Source organism: Crotalus tigris, unplaced genomic scaffold (genome assembly GCF_016545835.1).
Source record: "Crotalus tigris isolate CLP2741 ecotype Arizona unplaced genomic scaffold, ASM1654583v1 scf7180000017641.3106099, whole genome shotgun sequence".
Lineage (NCBI taxonomy): Eukaryota > Metazoa > Chordata > Lepidosauria > Squamata > Viperidae > Crotalus > Crotalus tigris.
In genome coordinates this window covers 195,090-219,721 of record NW_024096535.1, presented here as the reverse complement: position 1 = coordinate 219,721, position 24,632 = coordinate 195,090, and the positions used below count along the sequence as shown (strand labels likewise).

Below are 24,632 nucleotides of genomic sequence, written 5' to 3'. Positions count from 1 at the left end.
TAGAATTCCTGGAACCACAGAAAGTAAGCCTGAAGACTATATGAGACTTAAACATTGCTACTTACTATTTAGCTAAAGATTCTTCAATAAAACTAAATTTCTTTTGTCAAGGAATCGGGACACAGCAAATTCAGAAGCTATTGAGACATATGGATAGCTATAATAGTGGTTTTTGCTAGAATTACTGGCAATATGACCTTTCCTTAGCAAGATAAAAACTAAACTGCATCAAATCACCATAGAAATGCTTTTTTGGGGGGGAGGTATATGTCGAAATTGAAATTGACCCTTACCATGAGTTTTAGAACAATCCCCATGTGTTTATCTGTGCAGCATGAAAATACGAAGAATTGTCAGGACAGCACAGTTAAAATGTATTGCCATTCAGTTCTCTTACCCATCATCCTCTTCCGTCTTTGCTTTGCACACTGTTGCAAGACTGTCCTCTGTGGCTGCTTATGCACTGAAGTGGACAGTGGAATGGCTATCTGGAGAATTAGCTTTGACGGCATATTTCATCAACTCCATTGTCCATCTCTGGATGAACATTAGCTTCCATTGCAGAAGAGCAATATTTTTAAAATTCTGATCTTGTGACTGGAAATAGGGATCAGAGCTCTCATGAAGTGTTAAATCCATCAGAGTGTCCCTGTGTTGGCTTGTAACATGTCAATTACTCAAAGCAAGTTGGCAGACAAAATTAGTGCTGTCCTGAAAAAAAGAACTTTATATCTGTATGAACTGTTTGGCTGCATTGCAAGTTATTAGTAACCTGGATGGTTGAGAGCTTGAACTTTGATCAGAGTATGTATGTATGTTTGTATATATGTGACAATGTATGTATAAAATTAAACTTTGAAAAAGAAAACATAAATGAATACAAATTAATATAAAGTAAGGAAGAAAAAAGAAGAAGAAAGTAAAATGAAAGCAAAAAGTGCAAGAAAAGGAAAAGGTTAAAGAAAAATAGAAAAGAAAAAAATATATTAAGTGGCATCTGTAAATTTTTCAAAGATGGAAATACACAGAACAAACCCAAGGAAAGTCTTCCAAAAGACTGAAGAATGTTACAACCTTGAATTGGTATGTTGGAAGATGTCACTGGACAGGTAACCGATTCAAAGAAGATCAAACAAAGATGGAAGGAGTGTGTGCTGAATTTCTATAGGGTAGAGATGTCAACATTCAAGATAACTTAAAATACATTTCCTATATACAAGAATCTCTACTACTGGAAAAGAAAGTTAGATCAGCATTCCAATCATTGCCAGGTCAGAAAGCTTACAGGAACTGAATGAGTATCTATAGGAATATGACAAGTCATGGAAGAATACGGTTAGTCCTCAATTTATGACCACAATTGAGCCCAACATTGCTGTTGCTAAGTGAGACAGTTAAGTGAGTTTTACTCGATTTTATGACCATCCTTGCCATAGTTGTTGAGTGAATCATTGCAGTTGTTTAGTAACACAGTTGTTAGATCAATCTGGCTTCCCCATTAACTTTACTTGTCAGAAATCACTGGGACACTGCAACCATCATAAACATGAGTCAGTTGGCAAGCATCTGAATTTTGATCACATGACCATGGGGACGCTGCAACATTCCAGCATTTCAGTGCTGTTGTAACTCTGAATGGTCACTAAATGAATGGTTGTTAAGTCGAGGACTACCTCTAGTAGAAGTTCTACTCAAGTTATGCCAGTGAATCTGGAGACTGATACAGTGGCCAACAGATTAGAAGGTCAACCTACATACCAGTTGCAAAAAAAGAGACTTAACAGATGTGCAAAAATTGTACGATATCCTTAATTCCACATGCCAGCAAAACATTGGAGCCCTACATGGAAAATGACTTTACAAAATGCTAAGGAACCTGAGATATTATTGCTAATGTGTGTTCAATAATTATGCAAGCCAAACCATGCCAAACAAAAAAGTCAATATGTGTTTCATTGATTACAGAAAGGTGTAGAATGTCTTTGGAATGCAAAAACATCTCATTGTCCTTATGCAAAATCTGTACACAAGTAAGGTAACCACAGTTCAGACAAAACATGGCAAAACAGACTGGCTCTAGGGGGGCAAAGAACTGAGACAAGGCTGTTCGAGGTGGTGTCACAGAAGACTTCTGAGGATACTGTGAACAGCCAATAAATAAGTAAATAGTTAATAAATAAAGTTGCTAGTTCTGTGTTACTTTACTGGATGTGCATGATTTGATTTTTTCCCCACTAATAATACAGTGAGGGGGAAAATTATTTGATCCCCTGCTGATTTTGTATGATCAGTCTATAATTTTAATGGTAGGTTTATTTTAACAGTGACAGAATAACAGCAAAAAAATCCAGAAAAATGCATTTCAAAAACATTATAAATTGATTTGCATTTTAATGAGTGAAATAAGTATTTGACCCCTTCACAAAACATGACTTAGTACCTGGTGGCAAAACCCTTGTTGGCAATCAGAGGTCAGATGTTTCTTGTAGTTGGCCACCAGGTTTGCACACATCTCAGGAGGGATTTTGTCCCACTCCTTTTTGCAGATCCTCTCCAAGTCATTAAGGTCATTAAATCACTAAGTCCCTCCACAGATTTTCTATGGGATTAAGGTCTGGAGACTGACTAGGCCACTCTAGGACCTTAATGTGCTTCTTCTTGAGCCACTCCTTTGTTGCCTTGGCCGTGTATTTTGGGTCATTGCCATGCTGGAATACCCATTCAAGACCCATTTTCAATGCCCTGGCTGAGGGAAGGAGGTTCTCACCCAAGATTTGATGGTACATGGCCCTGTCCATCGTCCCTTTGATGCAGTGAAGTTGTCCTGTCCCCTTAGTGGAAAAACACTCCCAAAGCATAATGTTTCCATCTCCATGTTTGACGGTGGGGATGGAGTTCTAGGGGTCATAGGCAATATTCCTCCTTTTCCAAACACGGCGAGTTGAGTTGATGACAAAGAGATCGATTTTGGTCTCATCTGACCACAATACTTTCACCCAATTCTCCTCTGAATCATTAAGATGTTCATTGGCGAACTTCAGATGGGTCTGTACATGTGCTTTCTTGAGCAGAGGGACCTTGCAGACGCTGCAGGATTTCAGTCCTTCACAGCATAGTGTGTTCTCAATTGTTTTTTTGGTGACTATGGTCCCATCTGCCTTGAGATCATTGACAAGCTTCTCCCGTGTAGTTCTGGGCTGATTCCTCACTGTTCTCATATCATTGAAATTCCACGAGGTGAGATCTTGCATGGAGCCCCAGACCAAGGGAGATTTACAGTTATTTTGTGTTTCTTCTATTTGCGAATAATCGCACCGTTGTCACCTTCTCACCAAGCTGCTTGGCGATAGTCTTGTAGCCCATTCCAGCCTTGTGTAGGTCTACAATCTTGTCCCTGACATCCTTGGATAGCTCTTTGGTCTTGGCCATGGTGAAGAATTTGGAATCTGATTGATTGATTGCTTTTGTGGCCAGGTATCTTTTATACAGGTAAGAAGCTAAGATTAAGAGCACTCCCTTTAAGAGAGTGCTCCCAGGTGTATAAAAGACACCGGGGAGCCAGAAATCTTGCTGATTGATAGGGGATCAAATACTTAGTTCACTCATTAAAATGCAAATCAATTTATAAATTTCTTGAAATGCGTTTTTCTGGATTTTTGTTGTTATTATTCTGTCTCTCACTGTTAAAATAAACCTACCATTAAAATTATAGACTGATCATTTCTTTGTCGGTGGGCAAATGTACCAAATCAGCAGATCAAATAATTTTTTTCCTCACTGTAAATATCATTTTAAAGTGATCTTTGGAATATTAAATTTTTTTCTTGGCCCTTTTTTGCTCTAGAAATTCAGCGAAACAGAAATGGCATTGTCATCTTCTTTAATTTAATTTTGGTTTGAAATTCTGGCAAAAACTAAATCAGGAATCCCTTCCATAGCTCACATGAGCCTTTCCAATCTGTGGGTTTCCAAATACGTTTGTGCTACAACCTCATCATTCTTCAACAATGTGACAAAATGGCTGAGAAACTTAGATGAAGAAATTAGATGATATAATTTGGCGGGCGTAGGTGGTGGGCCTTTTCTGCTGTGGCACTTACATTGTGGAATCTTTTCCCCACCCCACCCCAGAAATGACATCAGCATCATCACTCATCTTTTGAAGGCCTCACAAGACCTGGTTATGATAGCAGACCTGGGAACCCCAGGGAACAAGTGAACTTGTGAGGTGGCTGTTATTATTAACATCCCTCCACCTATCATTTTTGTTTAGTTCTGCTTTTATAATTTTTAATGTTTTTGAATAATTACGATCATTTTAGGTAATGGTTGTTTTATATTTATTGGATTGTTGTATGCCGGCCACTTTCTGTGAGATGCATGCCTGAATAATTTGATTAATAAATAAAGGTAGTTCAAGGCAGCAGAAAAGCACCACATTGGGAAAGCAAGTTGCATAGCAAATGCAACTTTATGTATTTCCCTGAAAAATGTAGCACCATTATATGTAGATTTTATACCAGTCATTCTTTCCTGCTTGAAAAGACCTTGGAGATCTAGCCTAACCTCCTGCTCAGAGCAGGAGACCTGAGCCAAATGGTTGTCCAATCTTTTGTTGTCCATCATCTTGTTGGCGCTGATGATGTTGCCTATCATACTTGGGGGTCATGAAATGTCTGCAAGAAAACAAGCAAGCTCAGGGAGCACCAGGGACCGCACATTTCAACCCTGCACTACAAATATTCTCCTTCATTGGTCCCATTTAACCAGTAAGGTTCCCTTTTCAGACAAACATCCAGTCTGAAAAAAAGACACATGCAATCATGTTCTCCCTGACCTGGGAGTCCTTGTTTTTGGCATCCTCTCTTTGTCTGAGGAGAAGCAACCTGGACTTAAGGAGAAACTTCCTAACAGTGAGGAAAATTAACCAGTAGAACAGCTTTGTCTTCAGAAATCGTGGGCGCTCCATCACTGGAGATTTTTAAGAAGAGGCTAGACAAGTCACTTGTCTGAGATGGTATAGGGTATAGGTTCTCCTGCTTGAGCAGGGGGCTGGACTAGAAGACCTCCCTTCCAGCTCTATTCTATTCTACTCTACTCTACTCTTGAAAATCTTCACCAACGGAAAGACTTTTTAATAACAGTTATGAAATGGAAACCAGAATTCTCAAAATCAACTTGCATCACTTACTGTACATTATATATGTCGTCTTGCTGGAACAATCAACATGAGGCCTAGAAATCACTCCTGTTCCCCTTCATACCTCAAACAGGGTTCTTAAAATGCTGCATTTGTATTGTTTGCAAGGAGCTCCATGAATCTCTTCTAAGACTTGGAGCCACACGTATCTGCTCCAGCCTGCTTAGGGAATAAACCTTAGACTTTTGGTGCCTAGATTGACATGTTTGCTTGGCATCTTGAAAATAATGACATATTGATTTCCCCTATGAGACACACCAGTCTATTTGCTTAGGAAAGTTTTTGGGTAACTACTTGATTTTCCCTGAGCATGTTTTCCTCCTGCAAAACAATCTGGGAAAATAGTCTATGTGTAATTCCACCTTAAAATGTTTCAATTCTGAAGTGCATCGTATACCACCCACAATTACTATTCCAGATATATGAATTCAAACCCATTCTTTCTGCAGCAGTGAATCCCTAGATATTTTCCATATTTATGTGTGTCAACTGCGTTGTAATCCTCATCTTAAGAGTACTTGAAAAAAAATATCCAAGAGTAATTTGTGTGTTAAAAAGTATTAAAGTGAAGTAGCAAGTCAGAAATAATGGATGCACCAAAACCCCATCAGTCTGTAAGTATTGTTAAATAGCCTACAACGTCAAAGGATGAGTATTTATTAGATGGATAACCAGTCCTCATGAAAAAGTTCATCATTATTAAATGGAGTTTGTTAAAAATTGGTAAATTTCTCATTTCTTTTTCTTTTTGGCTTGTCACCCAGTATTTTAACAAGTGAAAGTCAATTGAACAAGTTGCAATTCTCTTAGAAAATACCATGCTGCTTATCAAACTATAGAAAGCTTAGGAAGAAGGATATCAAATACCATTTTATGGGTCCTTTCCAGCATTACCCTTTGCTTACTCACATATAAGTTGGCCCATATATGTAGCTTCTGGTATTACATACAAGGAAGAAGTGATTCAGCTACTTTTCTGCAAACGCAACTTTTGATGTGGGGAATTAATTCATATCTGCAATCAATTCAAATACTACTTTTGAGATCACTTGGCAAAATTCTGCACAGCAAAAGTAACGTAAGAAAATCTGAATTGCATAGGTGATGCAAACAGATCCTAACAAATCATGGTGTGCCTATCCACTACTATATGAATGATGGTGATGTCTCCATTTAGTGAAAGCAGCCGTTATCTCCCTCAGAATATTTCTATCCATATCAAACCATGTATATATCACCCAAATAACTCTTATTGAAGCATGTGAGATAGGACAGAAGACAATGAAAGCCTCAATTGTTCTGTCTTATCTGAAAAAAAAATAATTCTCATTTTAAACCAAATCCATTCAGCCTTTTTCCAGACATGCCTGTGGCATTGTTCTGGTTTAATGATCAAAAAGGTCAGCATTCCAAGCTTTTACCTGGAAGGATTCAAAGAAGAGTAATTATAGTACAAAGCAAGGCACTAGAATCAAAGTTGTTTACTTGGGAAACTTGATATAAAAAAAAGCAGCCAGAAGACATCATCTTTTTATCCATACATCACGCAACAATCCATGCCATTATGAGGTCACAGCTCCAGAATGAATATCCAATGTTCCCATCCCCCGTCTGAGGGATGGTTGCAGCATTCCAAAGCTCAGAGATCTCTTTTCCATCACATGGACCAAAACACTTGATGGCTGATTTTTCACAGCCCAGCCCAGTTCAGAATGAGAATCATCCACAGATATATGCTTATGCTTCACTTTAAACACACCACCTTCACCTTAAGCTCAGGAGGCACTAAGTAGAATGCTCCCCTTTCATTTCACTGGGAAATATTCTCTTTTGTTTATACAAGCAGCTACTTAATAGGAAAAAAAAGGAAATTAAAGCTATTTCTTCCTTGCCACATTTAAATACTCATGTATAAATTGGGGGAGGGAGGAAGCAGTACTTTCTTATGACCTTATTGTTTGCTCTTTTGCTCTGCTAATCCATTCTTCTAAATCAATATTTCTCAACCTTGACAATTTTAAGGCATGTGGACTTCAACTCCCAGAATTCCACAGCCAGCGTTGCTGGCTGTGGAATTCTGAGAGTTGAAGTCCACATGCCTTAAAATTGTCAAGGTTGAGAAACACTGTTCTAAATCAATAAGGTACTAGATGTGACATAATTTGAGTAATGGCTTTATATTTAGATATATATATATATTTATATATATAATATTTATATATAAATGTTTTGCATATTTTGAACTGAAAATATATGTTACAGACCATACACATGTAAAATGTGAAACACTTAAAAATGTGATTAAAATGTCTAAATGACTCAACAGGGGAAAGAAACAGAACCAATTCAGATTATATGATATTACGAAAAAGAGACTGTAAGAAGTGATAGAAGCTACATAAAAATAAACTTTAACTGTATGCACTTTTCTCAGTTTTTAAAAAACTGTTAAATGCACCAGTAATAAATTAACATCCGCATGTTTCCTCATCAACAATTCCTAGTGTCCATCCTTAGTGTAAACAGTACACATATGTAAAATGCAGCTTAACAAAATAAAAAGAGAAAGAGGAGAAGAGTCAGTTATGGGTTCGGTTGCCCAAACTGATTTTCTAATATCCAAAAACATAAAGACCAAGGAGTACAAAGCCAATCCTACTTTTGGCAAGTCCGTTTCTTAAAATTAAACTGTAACAGTGCAAGGAAGGAATGCAAGGAATCCCTTGGTGCAACGAAGAAGAGACACGCAGGCAAAGTTAAAACTGACCAGTTCCATGTGCCAAAAGTTGGGAGCATCTGTTTCTTTTTCTTGAATTAAAAAATAATAATAATAATTAAAAGCCATGGTTCTAATGCCCCAATTTTGTCTCAGGACTCCTCTGTCTTCTTTCAGAGGCCACCAGAGATTCAGCCTGAAGTCTTTAATGATTGGCCATTTGCAAAAAAAAAAAAAATGCTGTGGCAGGCGCCAGTTCAGGTTCTCATGGCTCTGTTTCCTCTCAAATGGCTGGTTGGGTGTACAACTGTGCCGGTGGCTGAAGCCACTTGGAACCAAATCCCAGAGTTCAGCGAGTTGCATGTCCTTCTTAGTGTCTGCCGGCATTGTGGCCTTTTATCAACAGTCAGATTTGAGCTTGTCCAAGGAATTATCAATTTTGGTCAACGTCTTTTTGATACGCAAAGCTGTTAATCGTGCCGATGGATTGTGATACCAGCATTCTTTCATGAGCTTAGCAAGTGAAGTTAATGTCTGAAAAGGTAAGCACAGAAATATATATTCAGAGTAGAGTATTTTGATGGCACACTGGTGCTCCAACCACACTGATTTTATCGCTGCTAGAAAACGGCTGCTGACCAAACAGAATACAGCAGTGGCCTCAAACCACAGTTTGAGATTTAAACTATTGTCTGTATGCTAAATAATCATTTCCCTAAACTATGGTCTGATCCAAACTGGATCGTGTAATCAGTTTCAACACTATAAACCTAACTGACACACACAAATGATCAGTGGTTGATGGCTGTTTCTAATTCCTTGTGTGTCTAATCACACTTGATCAATTCAATTCAATGTGCTTCATTTAATATACCCAAATCCCACTACAAGAGATGATGAAAATATAAAATGGAAAAATATTAATAAAGTTTTTCCCAAGTTCATATTGAACTGGAAAGTACAATCAGGAAAATCAAGAGTGCTCTCTTGCTCTTTTTAAAAGAAAATAAGTGTCTTGGCCAGTTTTCCCTATGAAATATAATTCAAACCTGTTGAGAATTTTACAAGTGACCTTAGTACCAGCCTAAAGTAGGGGTCTTCAAACTTGGCCCTTTTATGACCTGTGGATTTCAACTCCCAGAATTCCTCAGCCAGTGTGTCTGGCTGAGGAATTCTGGGAGTTGAACTCCACTAGTCATAAAAGGGCCAAGTTTGAAGACCCCTGGCCAAAAGCTTGTTTCTTTTTGGGTCTTCCACATTTTCTATCTATAGTACTCAAATAACTTTTTTAATTAAAAAAGATGCTTCAATATTTAAAGCTAAGAAGCAGTAACAGAGCCTTCAGCTATTCCTGAGCATCAAATGCCTCTCCGAAGAGTTTCCAAAAGCATCTGCCTCAATACTATGGGGAAGGAGAAAAGAGACACTGCTAGGAATAGAAGACGCAAATCAGGGAAAGAGTTGCGCAGAGATATACAGAAACCAGAAGGTTATACAACTGAACAGCCCTTAATTGCTGTAAAGCGTACTTCCTTTGGTTCTGCAGTCTCAGGACAACTGGTGGTTGGAGCGAAACATTCAAGGTTTTTCTAACAGCTTCATCTTTGATTGCAAATGAGCCCCATATAGTTTTCACCTGATCAAGATTTTCTCCCTGTCTTCTGCCCAATGGATTATGCCTTCATTTGGCTTTGCAGGGCCACTCAATGGAAAGCTCCCTCCCTGATCTTAGATAGGTATGTTCTGTTTCCACTCCAGAATTTGTAAATATTTAGGTAAGACTATTATGCAGTCCTGGAGTTGATAGGCTATACGTCTCTGCTTGTTAATGATATTTTATACTGGGGGAGCAACAATGTATGTAAAAAAAAATCAGATTTTTTTGAAAGCCTACAAGCTTTTTTCAATTTTTCTTAAAGACGATTCAGCTTGCAAGTTTCTCTCTTCTAGCACTCAACCGTGAGTAGAACATTTCTACAATGATTTTTCACATGAAACCTTTTTTCCCCAATTTCAGTATAAACAGAATAGCAAGTACCAAAAGTGAGAACTGCAGTCAATACTTTCCCTACGTTATTTGCACTTTCATTCAAATCCCTTGTATTCCAAATAGCCTCTAGACCAAAGTAAAAGTGCTATACAGGTGAATAAATTTCAGGGGTGAGAGGTTCAACTCCTTTGCCCACATGCCTATTTTCTTGTAAAAATATGGCCACCTCCTGTTGTATTATGAATGGGAAAGATGGATGATTAAACAAATGTAATTACTGCTGCCACATCTAGTTTGGCCTATAGTATAAACACCAGATGGTTTTAACAATTCTTAACAGATGATCAAGTAGAAAATATATCAACCCCTTTTCAGCAAGTGTACTTACAGGGTCTGAAAACCATCTGTTGGGAATATTTGGCCTCTGCTGATCCACACAAACTACTTTTTTCATGTCTTCAAAACTAGGATCGTTAGGAACTACATCATAAAATGGAGGCTTGTAGTCTTCAACTATACCTGCACCAAAACCACAAAGGATATGTTATTGCACCAATATATTTTAAGACGTTCATTAGCAATGCAAAGTTCACATATTGTTACAAAGGGATTAAACTTTTCCAGTTGGAAGCTTTTGTGACATCTCACTGATATTACGAAATGAAATCCTAAGAGCACAATACAACCAAAGCATTAAATCAGCTAGGCCTCCCCGTGGACTAGAAAGAAGTTTGACTCTGTAAACATGTACAGAAAACAAATTATATGTATGGCAAAGCAGCAAAACTATTACAGATTTGGAAAGAGGAAAAGAATTAGCATTTCTTTATACCTGCTTTTACATATTGTGCACTAACGATCTAGACCCAAACTAGCTAACATGTTCTTCAGAAGAGGCTGTGCCAGTGGCACAATAATTTCGTAAGAGGGAAGTCAGCGTAAGATTGATTGTGCTCTTCCCCAAAAGAACAAGTCTGAAGTCCAGAATAGGTTGATCATAACTGCCTATAACAAATCAGATATTTTACTGGGATAGTGGCGGCTACTGTGTGATACATCATCAAGGCACTTGGGTAATTCTGGTGTTGCTTCTTAATGGAAAGGCGATAACCCAAGAATACAAGTCTCTGGACTTATGGCTACTGCTGGATAGCAGGTGCAGATGATAGCCATGGGGATTTTTTGCCCACCTTTGGGGTCCTACTTGAAATGGGAGGACCTCACCCAAATCATCCCTTTTTTAGACTACTTCAATGTACTCTCAATAAGGCTATCTCTGAAGATGACTTTGAAGCTGCAAATGGTCTGCAATGCAGCAACACTGCTCTTGGTTCATGTATGTCAAAATAAGCTAAAGCACTGGCACTGATTACTTTTGGGGTACAATTCAAAACAACAGTTTTAACTTATATCATCTCTTTATGGTTTGGCACCAAGATACTTGCAAGACTACCTTCTCCGGCCCAAGTCAATCTGCTTGAACCTTCCAACCTGGAAGAAGCTATTGGTTCTCTATTTTTCGAGGGGAGGCACCGAGTCTCACAGGCATGGCTTCTCAATTAAGCATGCCCGCATTATGAAAAACTCACCCTCTGGAAATCAGACTAGCTCCCACACTGGCCTTAAAAACAATACTGTTCTGAAGAGTCTACAGAGGATGAAGTGATGCCATGAATATCAATAAAGGAGAAAATGTGTAGCTCAGGGCTGAAATGAGGGGTCCTTGGTGCTCTCTTGAGCTTTCTTGCAGACGTTTCATTACCCAAACTAGGTAATATCATCAGTGACAATATTGTTGACGGAATTCTTGTACTGTTGCCATTTGATTGTTATGATTTATCTGTTTTAAATTTTATCCTTTATGGCTACAGTTCACTGTTGAGAGTCTTTTGAGATACTTATGAGAGTGTTAAGAGTCTCTGAATTGTGGTTTTGTGGACACAAGCTCCCCTCCCTCAAATAAATAAAATCATTTTGAACTATATAATTTAATTGCAGAAATATTCAGGACAACCTGGGTGTGTATTCCAATCCAACATTCCATTTCGACATTTTGATCCCATTAAGAATTGATCATGTACAGTACAACTATTATTAAAATAAGAGACAATAAATGCTTCAGCAAGTTTCAAGAGGAAATGTTCAGATCAACTAGATATTTTATTTTAGAAATATAGATAGGGCAATTCAACCTTAGAAAACCTAGCAATGAACACAAACACAATCACTTGCTATGAAATTTTTAGTCTATCATTAGAATTTTTTTAAACAAGCAGATAGAAATAAACAGAAAACATATTTTATCTGGCAGCTTATAATAATGTTTCTGTATTTCAAAACTCACAAATCTGGATTGGCTTAATTCCAAAAGTGATTAGTTCTCTCCAATACAAATTGTTTGGCCATGAGAAAAAATAATCCCAAACCCACAAAAGCAAGCCGTTTATTCACCCAACTGAATCTTTACAACTCAGCTGCAAAATTTTAAAGTTTCCAAGGTCTCTTCATTAGATTAAAAGGTTAAAACCCAGAAAAAACAGAAGGGGAAAAGGAATGGACCTGATCTTCCTGCCATGTGGAGGAACAGCCTTGAGAAATGCAAACGAGGCTTCTCAGGTGCACATTACTACTAGTTTCCTCAGCCTTGATCTTCCAGGAATATCCTATCAGCATGGCCTCTGACTGGAGGACACGCTACACTACAGTCTCTTCTAACCTTATTAGGGACATGAAGGAAGTCTAATATTCACAATGCCACCCAAATTGGAAAACACCCTTCCCAAATGTTCAAATCAAAACCCTTTCCAGACTTTTTTTGACAGAGAGATTCAGTCAGTGCTTCTGTACATGTAGAACAGATTGTTATAGACACAGCTGGAGACATCAAGCTGGGAAAGTCTGTTCAATGCACGATTTCCATTTATAGAACCCAAATAATAACTATTTGTATATTATAAGCTGAATACAGAAACATAGAAAACTGATGGCAGAAAAAGAGCCAGTGGTCCTCCATCAATTCTCCCCTTTGAGGTTTTTTTTCTTTTTAAGTAGTATTTTATTTACTTTATTTATTTATTTTAATTTTAATTTTTGTCAAATGATAGGGTGTGTTTATCCCAAGCATGTTTAAAACTCAGTTAATTATGACTGACTCCAAGCTTCCCCTATTCGTTCTGTGAATATATTACAATACAAGAAGCTGCTGTGGCTGTCTGGCTTTTATTCCAATGCATTTTAAAAAGAAAACTAAAAAAGACAATTAATGTAGTAAAAGTTTTCATGGACCCACCCAGGGGACTGCAGCTAATTCCAGAAACACTAAAGAATGCCAGAAGGGCAATATTAACCTCTGAGCTACTCTGCCTTAATACAGTCCCAATGAACCTTGATCCACTTTCTTTTCAGTTCCCCAGAAAAAAAGAAAGAAAACGCCTTAAAGAGAACTGTCCTTCAACGTACAAAATAAATAATAAATAAAGATAGTAATAGTAGTAAAGTTGGAAGGGACCTTGGAGGTCATCTAGTCCAACCCCCTGCTCAGGCAGGAAACCCTACACCATTTCGGACAAATGGCTGTCCAGTCTCTTCTTAAAAACTTCCAGTGTTGGAGCATTTACTGCTTCTGGAGGCAGGCTGTTCCACTGATTAATTGTTCTCACTGTCAGGAAGTTTCTCCTTAGTTCTAGGTTGCTTCTCTCCTTGATTAGTTTCCACCCGTTGCTTCTTGTCCTGCCTTCAGGTGCTTTGGATAGGGGACCTATACGTCTGATGCTAAGATCAGCCACCCTTATCTTGATGCTCCTGGTGGGACTGCAATCCAACAGGGCTAAATTTTGCTCTGCATGGAATTGGGGGGGGGAAAACCCCCCCCCACTTATTTTGAATTTACAGTTCACCAAATTCAGGTTAATGTTAATGCACTGAAGTGACACAAATGGCAATTTCCGCATTATTTCTAATCCAACCAGTTATCGTTTTCCCCTAGATACTGTAGAAAGGTGTAAAAGCTTTACTAATCCTTCCCTCTTACTTAAAAGATGTTCCAACTCACCCTTACGTTGCTAATCATTCTGGTTAATATCCACTGTCTCTAATACTTCTCTTCCCAGCACAGCTGAAAAGCTCATAAAAGGGACAAACCTGAGTAATTCTGTATTTGTGCCACCAAAAAAGATAAACTTGTTCTTGACTTGTCTCCTGCTCTACACTGCTTAAAATGTTTAATATGGCTGGTGACTATATGTCCAATCAGAAACAGCCTCTGAATTTTCCTTGAAATTTAGCAAGCAAATATTCTCACATCATTTGTTAGAGGGCTTATGAAACCGATTACAGGAACAGTATCAATTCTAGCAAGCAGGCTAAAATTTCGCCTATTTTACAGAGTAGACAGTTGCCGAAGCTAGCAGCACCTGGCCAACCTTTCTGTGCTGAAAAGCTAAACAGTAAGCAGCTTACTTTATTTATGCTTGTTTGTCACCTTTTTAAGACTTTAAATCAGGAGTCTTCAAACTTGGCCCTTTTATGACTTGTGGACTTCAACTCCCAGAATTCCTCAGCCAGGCATTAAATAGCTTACAATTACAGGAAAGTAAAAAAAACAAAATCCCAATAATTCAATTCCACAAAACTCTACTTCTGCTGTTGCCCATTTAGGCTCTTCTTCTCCAAAGGCCCTTCAGAAGAGCATCTTTTTGTAGTCTTTCTAAATGTCATCTTAACCTCAGAAAGAAAGCTATTCCAAAGAAAGAAGACCATCCTCCATCTTGCTCCCCTCAGGCCATGAACACTAATAGCATTTTCTCCTAGCTGGTCCTTATTGGGCAGGAAAATTTCACCATCCCAGATATAGCAAATAGCCAAGCCATATAGGGTTATACAGGTAATCAGCATCTTGAACTGGACCCAGAAGCTGCCCAGCAACTAATACAGTTCCCACAATGTAAGCAATCCGAGCAAGCAGCTGCCTTTTGCACCAGCTAGTTTTCCGGGTCATATCCGGGGACAATCCCATGCAAAGCAAATTGCAATAGTCTAACAAGGATATGACAAAAATGAGAGCCATTATCTTCAATACTTCCTGGTCCAAGAAGGTTGCTGCAAATTCATGGCTGAGAGATCTAATAGCAGCTTATTAATTTATGCATTTATTTTCTATAGCCACGTGCACCTGATAAGGCCCGTTTATTGGCATCATTCTAGATGTCTCTTGACGTTTATTTGCCACAGTTCCTCAGTAAATTAAAAAAAAAATATTGCTGTTGTTATTTAAATAACAATTTTTGCCCCAGTGTCTCATGGAAGAAAAGTTCTCATAGAACCCCAGGGGTCTACAGAACACAGTTTGAAAAGCCTTGTACTAGAAATGATGGTTTCCTGCTCCCATATGAATTTGTCTGGCTTGTAAGAGCTGGAGGGACTCTTGGTGAAACCCTATTATTTGTTCCAAGGGAAATTTTTTCCATGCTGGTGGAAAGGAAGAGGAGAAATCCTTAAGCTTTATGGAATTTCTTGCTGCCTGGATTATTAATTCCAACTACTTCAGGTGTAAAAATAAAGATTTGTCTTTCATTCCCCCTTTGCTTTCCCTCCTTTGGCTGATTTTTTTAATCTGGCTATTTGGTATCTCAGCATATACATTTTCAGCATAGTTTATCTTGATAGTCAGCTAAATGTGGTGGAACCACTGGCTGAAGGCCCCTTGCCAGAGGGAGTAAACAGAGATTCCAACAAGGGTCTGTGCAAGAGAGAAAATGTCTCAAGTCAAATCCTCAGGTCTACAGTATATCTGCTGTTTCCCAAGGGAAGGTAGACAATCTGGTGACATTCTTGTAATAAAGGTGATCGACAATAAAATATCTGTTTGGGCTTATCCACAAGTGGTTCTGGTTGCTCGAACTTGACATTGAAGTGCTTTTAAATGGAAAAGCAGGATGAAGGATTTAAACTTTACAGATTAAACTAAATTCACATTTACATACCATTGCTAACCATGCGCCTGGCTACTTCCCAGAGGACCAGTCCAAATGCCCAAATATCAACTCTTTTGTAGGAGTCAAAGCAATCCACCTGAATTGTTTCATCTAAGACTTCTGGGGCCATATAGCGCTTGGTACCTACACGGGGGTTGTTCCCAACATCCAACTGATTGGTACTTTGAGAATGCATGACGGAGAGACCTATAATTACAAAGGAAAAAGTTATTGTGAAATGCCCCCTTTTTCTTTTAAGTTAGATCTGTAATAGTTTTACAAAGGAAAAAATCTTGAAGATGTTAGCTGAGTTTGCTGTATCACATACACTTCTGAAATATAAGTGTTTATCATCCAGAAAACAGGCAGACTCCAGTGGAAAAATAGATAGTTCACACCAATAAAGCAGCAATTGAATAGCCTATGGGTACTCAGCCAGAGTTACCACTATGAAAAGAAGTTTAAGCAACCCTTGGGTCCATACACTGTTCTCTCTCCTATCCAATGGTTATAAAAAGCTTTAAAAAACTTAACCTTTGAAATTAAAACAATATTTACTATGTGGCTCAAGTAAAAAAAAGATAAAGGTTTCCCTGTCAATTGTGGCCAACTCTAGGGCACGGTGCTCATCTCTGTTTCTTGCCCAAGGGAGCCAGCGTTGTCTGAAGACAATTTCCGTAGTCATGTGGCCAACATGGCTATATGCCAAAGGCGCATGAACGCTGTTACCTTCCCACCAAAGTGGTACCTATTAATCTACTTGCATTTGCATACTTTGGAACCGTTAGGTGGGCAGGATAACATAGTAGAAATAAGCAAATTTCACACCACAACTGATTTAAGGTGGCTCGTTTTCAACAACCATGATGAACTTTAACTACAATTTCTGGTCTTCATGCAACACTTTACAATGATAAAAAGAAGCAAAAAAATATGACCTTCTAACAGTAATCAGGAGGAAGGGAGAGAGTCTGTAATTTGTGCTTTACTACAGTCTGTTTTAACAGTCCTAAACTTGGCTCAACATCGCATGCTGTGTTGTTATAGGCTTTTTAAAAAGCTAGTATAGGGGATCTTTCAATAGTAATTAATTATTGCCATATAAAATGCTGGGAGGGAGTTCAAGGGGTTGAGGTCCAAAACACCTGGAGGACATCAGATTGAGAAAGAAGTCTCATTCTACATTCAGAAAACAGTACAAGATACATCCAGGAGCAGCAAAAACTTTTGGATGTTAAGTGCCCTCTAGTGGATGCCGAAACTTTCTAGCTTGCTATCAAAAGTGACACCAAGAAAAGAATGGATGACATCCTTCCAATAGATATTTAATTCATTATATGAATAATGTAGCATCTTTATAATCTTTAATGCTGCAGGCCACTTTAGCTGACTGTGTTCAGCAGGTCAGCGGTTCAAATCTCACCGGCTCAAGGTTGACTCAGCCTTCCATCCTTCCGGGGTAGGTAAAATGAGGACCCAGATTGTTGGGGGCAATGTAAAATATATATACATTGCTTACTGGTGTACACCGCTTAGAGAGTGCTTGCACTTAAAGCGGTATATAAGTCTCATAAAAATAAATAAATAAATTTAGATTTACATATGACCCTATCTGTTATTGTTGCATTTGCTCTTGCTTCCCTCTTTTATCTTCCATGGGTTTTGGCTGGTTGGTTGGTTTGGCCAGTCTCTCCCAGTGATAAACTACTCATGCTGGCCATGTGAAGAAGAAAACAGGAAGCCACTTACCTAGATCTGCAATGCAACACTGCCCGTTTTTCTTAACTAAGATATTTTTACTCTTCAGGTCCCGATGAGCAATGGCAGGTTTCCCTTGGGTCCCAAATATCTCAATGTGCAAATGAGCAAGGCCACTAGCTATGGACAAAACTATTCGTAAACAGCTCACAGTGTCCAGCGTTGTCAGTTGCAGGTAGTCGTAGAGCGAGCCCATTTCATGGTAATGTGTGATTAGCCACAACTGAGTGCTGGAATTCCGTGATGTCATGTCCGAAGCAATAAAGCCTGAAAGAGACAGGAACATTCCTAAGAAAGGCAAGCTATCAGATATTTCCTTCTTCGTATAATGGTCCTTATGATACAAACCGGGGATAAGTAACCTTGGGTCCCCTAATGAGTTGGACTTCGGTTCCCATCAAACGAAGCCAATATGGTCAATGACGAGGAACAAGAGTTCCAAAACAAGTCCAAAGCACCAGGTTAATTAACCCTGGGCTAAACTCTTCCCCAAACTGCACCGTTCTCCATTATCCCTAAAACCAATGAGGACTGAACTGAGGCTGTTCTAAGCACAAAAAGCAAATTCTATTCCTCCCTGAACAGACTTCAAAAAAAGGTAGTAAGCGTTCTCCCCTAGTTACGGCTGAAGACATGAAAATGCTCAAAATGTTGCAATTTTTTGCTCTGTTCATCAGGGCAGATAGCCCTTGACTTACAACAGTTCGTTTAGTGACTGTTCAGTTGCAAAGGCACGGAAAAAAGTGACTTATGACCATTTTTCACACCTACAACCATTGCAGCCTTCCCCATGGCCATGTCATCAAAATTTGGGTCCTTGGCAACTGACTCATATTTATGACGATGGCAGTGTCCCAGGATCGTGCCATTAACTTTTGCAACCTTCTGACAAGCAAAGTCAATGGGGAAGTCAGATTCACTTAACAACCAGTCATAAAATAGGGCAAAACTTATTTAACAAATTTCTCACTTAGCCACATAAATTGTAGACTCAGTTGTGGTTGTAAGTCGAGGACTACCTATATAATTCCTCTCCTTTTCAAGTCAGCAATTCCCACATTAAACGATTATTGGGATGTGCAATGTTTTGGAATCAGGTTGGAAAAGATTCTTTGGCATCTGCAGGAGCCTGTATAAACCAAACGCTTATTGAAGTAGCTGCTTTGCTTTCCAAGATGGCCTGCAAAGCAATGAATTCACAGCCAAGTCCTCCCTTTTTCTGAATTGAATCTGAAATTGAGTCTACAGAATGATACATTAACCTACACAAAATGCTAAAACTTGGAGCTCATCTCCTCTGGCAGAAACCCAAGAGCATTTTGTTCTAGCACCTACAACTTGCCACTAGTACGGGCAGCTGTTCTCTGCACCAAAACATACACTCAGACCATCCAGCACAGCCAATTCTTACATTTACTTAAGTGCTCAGTTGGAAACACAACCAAAGCACTTCCCAGAAATGAGAGAAGACATGTGCAGATTAGTGGAATAAGATACTGAATTGGATTTAAAACTTGGGAGACATAGCTTGATGAAGGGTCTTCTTATATCAGAGGTCTTCAAACTTGGCCCTTTTATGACTTGTGGACTTCAACTCCCAGAATTCCTCAGCCAGGCATGCTAGCTGAGGAATTCTGGGAGTTGGAAGTCCACAAGTCATAAAAGGGCCAGGTTTGAAGATCCCTGTCTTATATTAACAATGAAAGTTATAGCACTAGTTCCACTACTACATTCCTTCACTAGAAAGAACACTACATTAAAAACAAAGGTGGGAGGATAAATCTACCAGATGCACTGAAGAACTCGGATAACAGGAAAAGCATCTGAATGCTTCCCCCAACACCACCAGGTGGCTCTTGAAGTAAATGTAAATTAGCTTTAGCCATCACCATATTGATATATGGAAACAACTGTACAGAAAGCACTTTAACAGATACTGTATTCTAGGCAAATAGCTCCCAACACATGATATATCACTACCAAAGCATGCCAAAAGACAACTGCAGAAAGCCTAGAAAGATCAGGTCTAAACTGAGATGGTACCAAGAGCGGCCAATGATTAAATTCTGATTTTTCATCCGTTCACTTATCTCCAATGATTAGGAGGAGACATTCTACTCTATCGCCCAGATACCTTTACAGGGAAGCAAATGTCTGCAAAGGATAAAACGCAGACCTTGAACCTGGGCTTAAAAGGTCTGCCTTTGAAACACCACACTTTATTCAAATGCCACCTGGCAAGCATGGCCGATAAGTCTGTTTGGCATTTTTATGGCAACCAACACACTCCAGTTTATTTGCAGCATTAATGCTTTATTCCACTGCAGGTCAGCTTTTTTTTATTTGTAGAATTATGCAAATGTGTGCAATAATAAAGCAGGTTTAATTGCTTTCAGGGGAGATGAGGCTGAAGAATATATTGCTTCTAAACAAACAATTATTCTCTATTATTGGGTCTCATCTAACCTTTCTTTTATTCTAGCAGCTAAGTTTACTTTTCTATTTCTTCAAGAAGAACTAGAGAAAAGACCGAGTTGAGATGGTCTCAGCAGATTTGGGCTCTCCGTTCACAAAGCTCTCCCCATCTGTCCAGGCCTCCCTAAGCAATGCCATTCTTCTCCCTACCTAAAATATTTTCATGCCTCAGCAACACAGTATTGTATAGTTCTGTTTCTCTGAACCAGGACTTTTCATCTCGGGAAGAAAAGATTTTGACAGCAATGTTCTCTCCTTGCCATTGTCCTCGCCAGACTTCTCCGTATCGGCCTTTCCCTAGAAAGCATAAACAAAAGAGATTTTTATCTACAGTGCTTCATTCAAAGGAAAAGTTTTTGGCTTATCACCCAAACCAGAAATTATATTCAACATCCATATTTATGAACCTCCAAAGGTTATGCTGCTGGACTGAGGAGACGTCGGAATCTCTATCATCTCCTCTCAACTTTGCAGGGACTTAAACCCCCTCTCCCCCCCCCAAAAAGAGGGGCAAACTTGAATGCACTCTATTCCCTGAATAAAACCAATGATATCATTGGGGTTAGAAGTGGGCCAGAAATAAATTAGTTACTTTTAGTAGTTAAATTTTAACCCAGAGATTAAATAAATCAGGAAAAAACTTTGCCAGTTTATAAAAGAAAAGTCTTTTGACTAGATATAAATGATTGCCTAATGGGAAGGGCATGAAACCTGGATTGTATTTTTGAGACAGCCACTTTCATTTCTCTATTATTATTATTATTATTATCGATCATCGCACAGTCAGCCAGATGTTCAGACTGGATTTGGCATTTTGTCTACCTATCGAGTCCTTACCCAGGACCTGGGATAGGCAGATGTGGATGTTTGATGGCATTACAGATATCGTCGCAGGATGGAAGCAGTTCCTAATAAGGCTGCCTTTTGCAATTGACTAATAGCAAATTTGTCAATGCCAATGGTGTTCAAGTGGTGCTCCAGTTGTTTTGGGATTGCACCCAAGGAGCCTATGACTATTGGTACTACCCTTGCTTGCTTTTGCCACAGTCTTTCTATTTCTATTTGTAGGTCTTTGTATTTTGTTATCTTCTCCAGTTCTTTCTCTTCTATTCTGCTATCTCCAGGCACTGCCACGTCCACTATCCAGACTTTTTTGTCTTTCTTATCGACAATTGTTAAGTCTGGGGTGTTATGTTGCAGGTGCTTGTCTGTTTGAATTCTGAAGTCCCAGAGCAGTTTAATTTTATCATTTTCTATGACTTTCTCTATTTTATGATCCCACCAGTTTTTGCTTACAGGCAAATGATATTTTTTGCAGATCTTCCAATGCACCATTGTTGCTACTTTGTCATGCCGCTGCTTGTAATCAGTCTGTGCAATCTTCTTGCAACAGCTTACCAAGTGGTCCACTGTTTCTTCAGCTTCTTTGCATAGGCGGCACTTACTGTCTGTTGCTGTCTTCTCAATTTTGACTTTGTATGCATTTGTCCTTAAGGCTTGGTCTTGTGCAGCCAGAATTAGTCCCTCGGTCTCTTTCTTCAATTTTCCTGCTCTTAGCCATTGCCAGGTTTTATTATTATCTGCTTTCCCAGCTATTTTTTTCATGTATTGGCCATGTAGTGCTTTGTCTTCCCATGCCTCTATTCTGTTCTTCATTTGGTCTTTCTTGTAGGCCAGTTTGGTCTCTCCAGTAGTAGTAAGCCTTCCTGATATACTAATTTCAGTGCATCTTCATCATTGTTCTTCAGATATTCTTCCAAAGCCATTTTTTCTTCTTCAACCATCTGATGTACTTGTAGCATTCCACGCCCACCTATTTGCCTTGGTAGATAAAGTCTATCAATGTCACTGCGTGGATGAAGGGCATGATTCATTGTCATTATTTTTCTGGTCTGCCTATCCATTGCTTTTAGTTCTGCTTGAGTCCAGTCCACTATTCCAGCTGTGTACCTAATGACTGGGATTGCCCAGGTGTTGATTGCCTTTATGGTATTTCCTCCATTGAGTTTGGATTTTAAGATCTTCTTCACTCTCTTGATGTATTCACCTCTAATCTTTTTCTTGACTTCAGTGTGCTTGATGTTGTCAGCTTGAAGGATACCCAAGTATTTGTAGTACTCTTCCTCATCCAGACTCTTAATGTTATTTTCGTGGGGCATCTTGATTCCTTCAGTTTTCATTATTTTTCCTTGTTTGATAGTAAGTGTGGCACATTTGTCCAAGCCAAACTCCATTACAATATCTTGGCTATATATACGGACAGTGTTGAGCAGCGATTCTATTTCAGATGATGTTTTTCCATACAGCTTCAGATCATCCATATAAAGGAGGTGGGATAGTCTGGCAGATGTTTTTGATGTTTGATAGCCATGTCCTGAGTTATTCAGTATTGTTGACAGAGGAAACAGTGCAATAACAAATAGTAATGGTGATAATGAATCTCCTTGAAATATTCCTCTCTTGATATTAACCTCTCCCAGCCTCTCACCATTGATCTGCAACTGTGTTTTCCATTGTGCCATCGATCTTTGCACAAATTTTCTGATGTTTCTACTGACTCCTGTTATTTCTAGGCACTTTATTATCCAATCATGTGGCAGAGAGTCAAATGCCTTTTTGTAGTCAATCCATGCCACATTCAGGTTGGTCTTCCTTCTCTTGCAGTTTTCCAAGATCATTTTGTCTATTAGGAGTTGATCTTTTGTTCCTCTGCTATTGGGGCGGTTTCCTTTCTGCTCAGGTGGAAAGAGATTGTTTTCAACTAGATGCTGTTGTACTGCATCAGCTACTACACCAGTTAGTAATTTGAAAGTTGTTGGTAAGCAGGTAATTGGCCTGTAGTTACCTGGTGTTGCCCCTTTTGCTGGATTTTTCATTATTAGGTAGGTTTTCCCAGTTGTTAGCCACTTTTCAATTTCTCCTCCTTGTAGTATATTGTTGAACTGCTTGGCAATGAGTGGGTGTATAACAGTTAGATGTTTCAACCAAAACCCATGCAGTTCATCTTCACCTGGTGCTGACCAATTTTTGATTTTCTTTGCTCTTTTTTCTACCATTTTTGTTGTTATTACTAGTTCTTTCATTTCAACTTCTGTTTTATTTGCATCCACCTCTTTTAACCAAGCCGCATCCTTGTTGTATTTCTTTGGGTTATCCCATATCTGCTTCCAGAACTGCACTGTTTCTTCCTTGTCAGGTACTGACTGATTCCTTGCAGTTTCTCCATTGATGGATTGGTAGAAACGTTTCTGATTGGATTGAAATTGGAGGTTCTGCCTATAGTTTGCAATTCGAGCTTCATATCTACTGATTTTCCTGGCTATAGCTGTTATTTGTTGCTTTATTATTTCCAGTGCTTCCTTGATCTTCCTTGTTTCTAAGTGGTATTTCTTGATTAGGTATTCTTTGGTCTTCTTGTTCTTCAGCTTCTTTTCTTTCATCTGTTCTAGCTTGCTTGCATGTGATCTTAACTTGCTGATCTTATTTTCTAGTCTAACCTTCCATTTTTCTGGTGCACTGTTTGTTTGTTTTTCTTCTTTGTTGATTTTGCATCCCAGGTATTCTGTTATAACTGCAGCTGTGCTGTACATTAGTTGGTTTGTTTCTTGCAATGAATTGGTGCTTATACTTGATATTGCAATATTTGCATCTTTTAATGCTTGTGCTAGCTGTTTCTTTGGAACAAGCTTCAATGCAGGTAGCCTTATTCTGTTGTTTTTGTGCTGTTCTAGATGCTCAGTTATTCTTTGTTTCAATTCTTTTATTTCTTTAGTTAGAGGGTTTTGTTCTTTCCTGAGGTAGAGGTGCCTGGTTTCCAAATGAGAACAGTTGTATATCTCTGCTAGATTCCTTCACTGCCAACTCCCCCTGGTTTGCCTCTACATTCTGAATTACTTCTGGTAAGGCTTTGATTTCTTTGCCCTGGGTAAACCTTTGCAGTTCGTCCAATTCTGTTTCTGTGAATACTTTATTTCGTGTTATAAATCGGCGTTGATCTGCTAGTCTCTGTTCTGTTATTTCTGATTCTGGATGTTGTTCTTTCCAGAACTGGTGCATTCGTTTTAGATATCCTCTTCTTGTTGGACTTGATCTGTAGTAACAGATCATTATTTCTTTGTTTTCCATCACTGTGTATCTGCGACGGGTAAACACCTTTTCTTCCAGTAGTTCTGCAGCTGCTGGCCCTGGTTGCTCAGCCAACAGTCCTGAGTCCTGTAACCCATTTTTCACCAGATATCCAGGAACTCCAATATCTAGTGCGGACCTTGTTAACCCGGGCGACGTCCGAGCCGGTATGGCATTCTGAAATTTACGTCTCACCATATTTTTTATGGGAGAGACACTCTTTGTCTGACTCCTCTGATGAGACCTGTCCAGTATGGTTGAACCTCTAGCATAGCTCTCATCTTCCTCAGAGTACACAAGCCCCACAACCACGTCAAGGTAGTGCCTCACTGGGGGTGGATTATTATTATTATTATTATTATTATTATTATTATTATTATTATTATTATTATTATT

The 24,632-nt window shown here is 38.9% G+C and overlaps 1 protein-coding gene across 2 annotated transcripts in view; it reads right to left on the bottom strand.

Annotated features, from left to right (window-relative positions):
* Positions 1-6,662: 6,662 nt before the first annotated feature.
* ACVR1 (activin A receptor type 1) overlaps positions 6,663-24,632 on the bottom strand; it is a 91,842-nt gene continuing 73,872 nt past the window's right edge. For both annotated transcript variants that reach the window (XM_039335382.1, XM_039335384.1), the window contains 5 exons: positions 20,262-20,408; positions 17,628-17,903; positions 15,888-16,085; positions 10,295-10,425; positions 6,663-8,450 (listed from right to left, as the gene is read on the bottom strand). In XM_039335382.1, the coding sequence (XP_039191316.1) occupies positions 8,316-8,450; positions 10,295-10,425; positions 15,888-16,085; positions 17,628-17,903; positions 20,262-20,408 (887 nt within the window). In that variant the 3' untranslated portion in view covers positions 6,663-8,315. The remainder of the gene's footprint in view (positions 8,451-10,294; positions 10,426-15,887; positions 16,086-17,627; positions 17,904-20,261; positions 20,409-24,632) is intronic.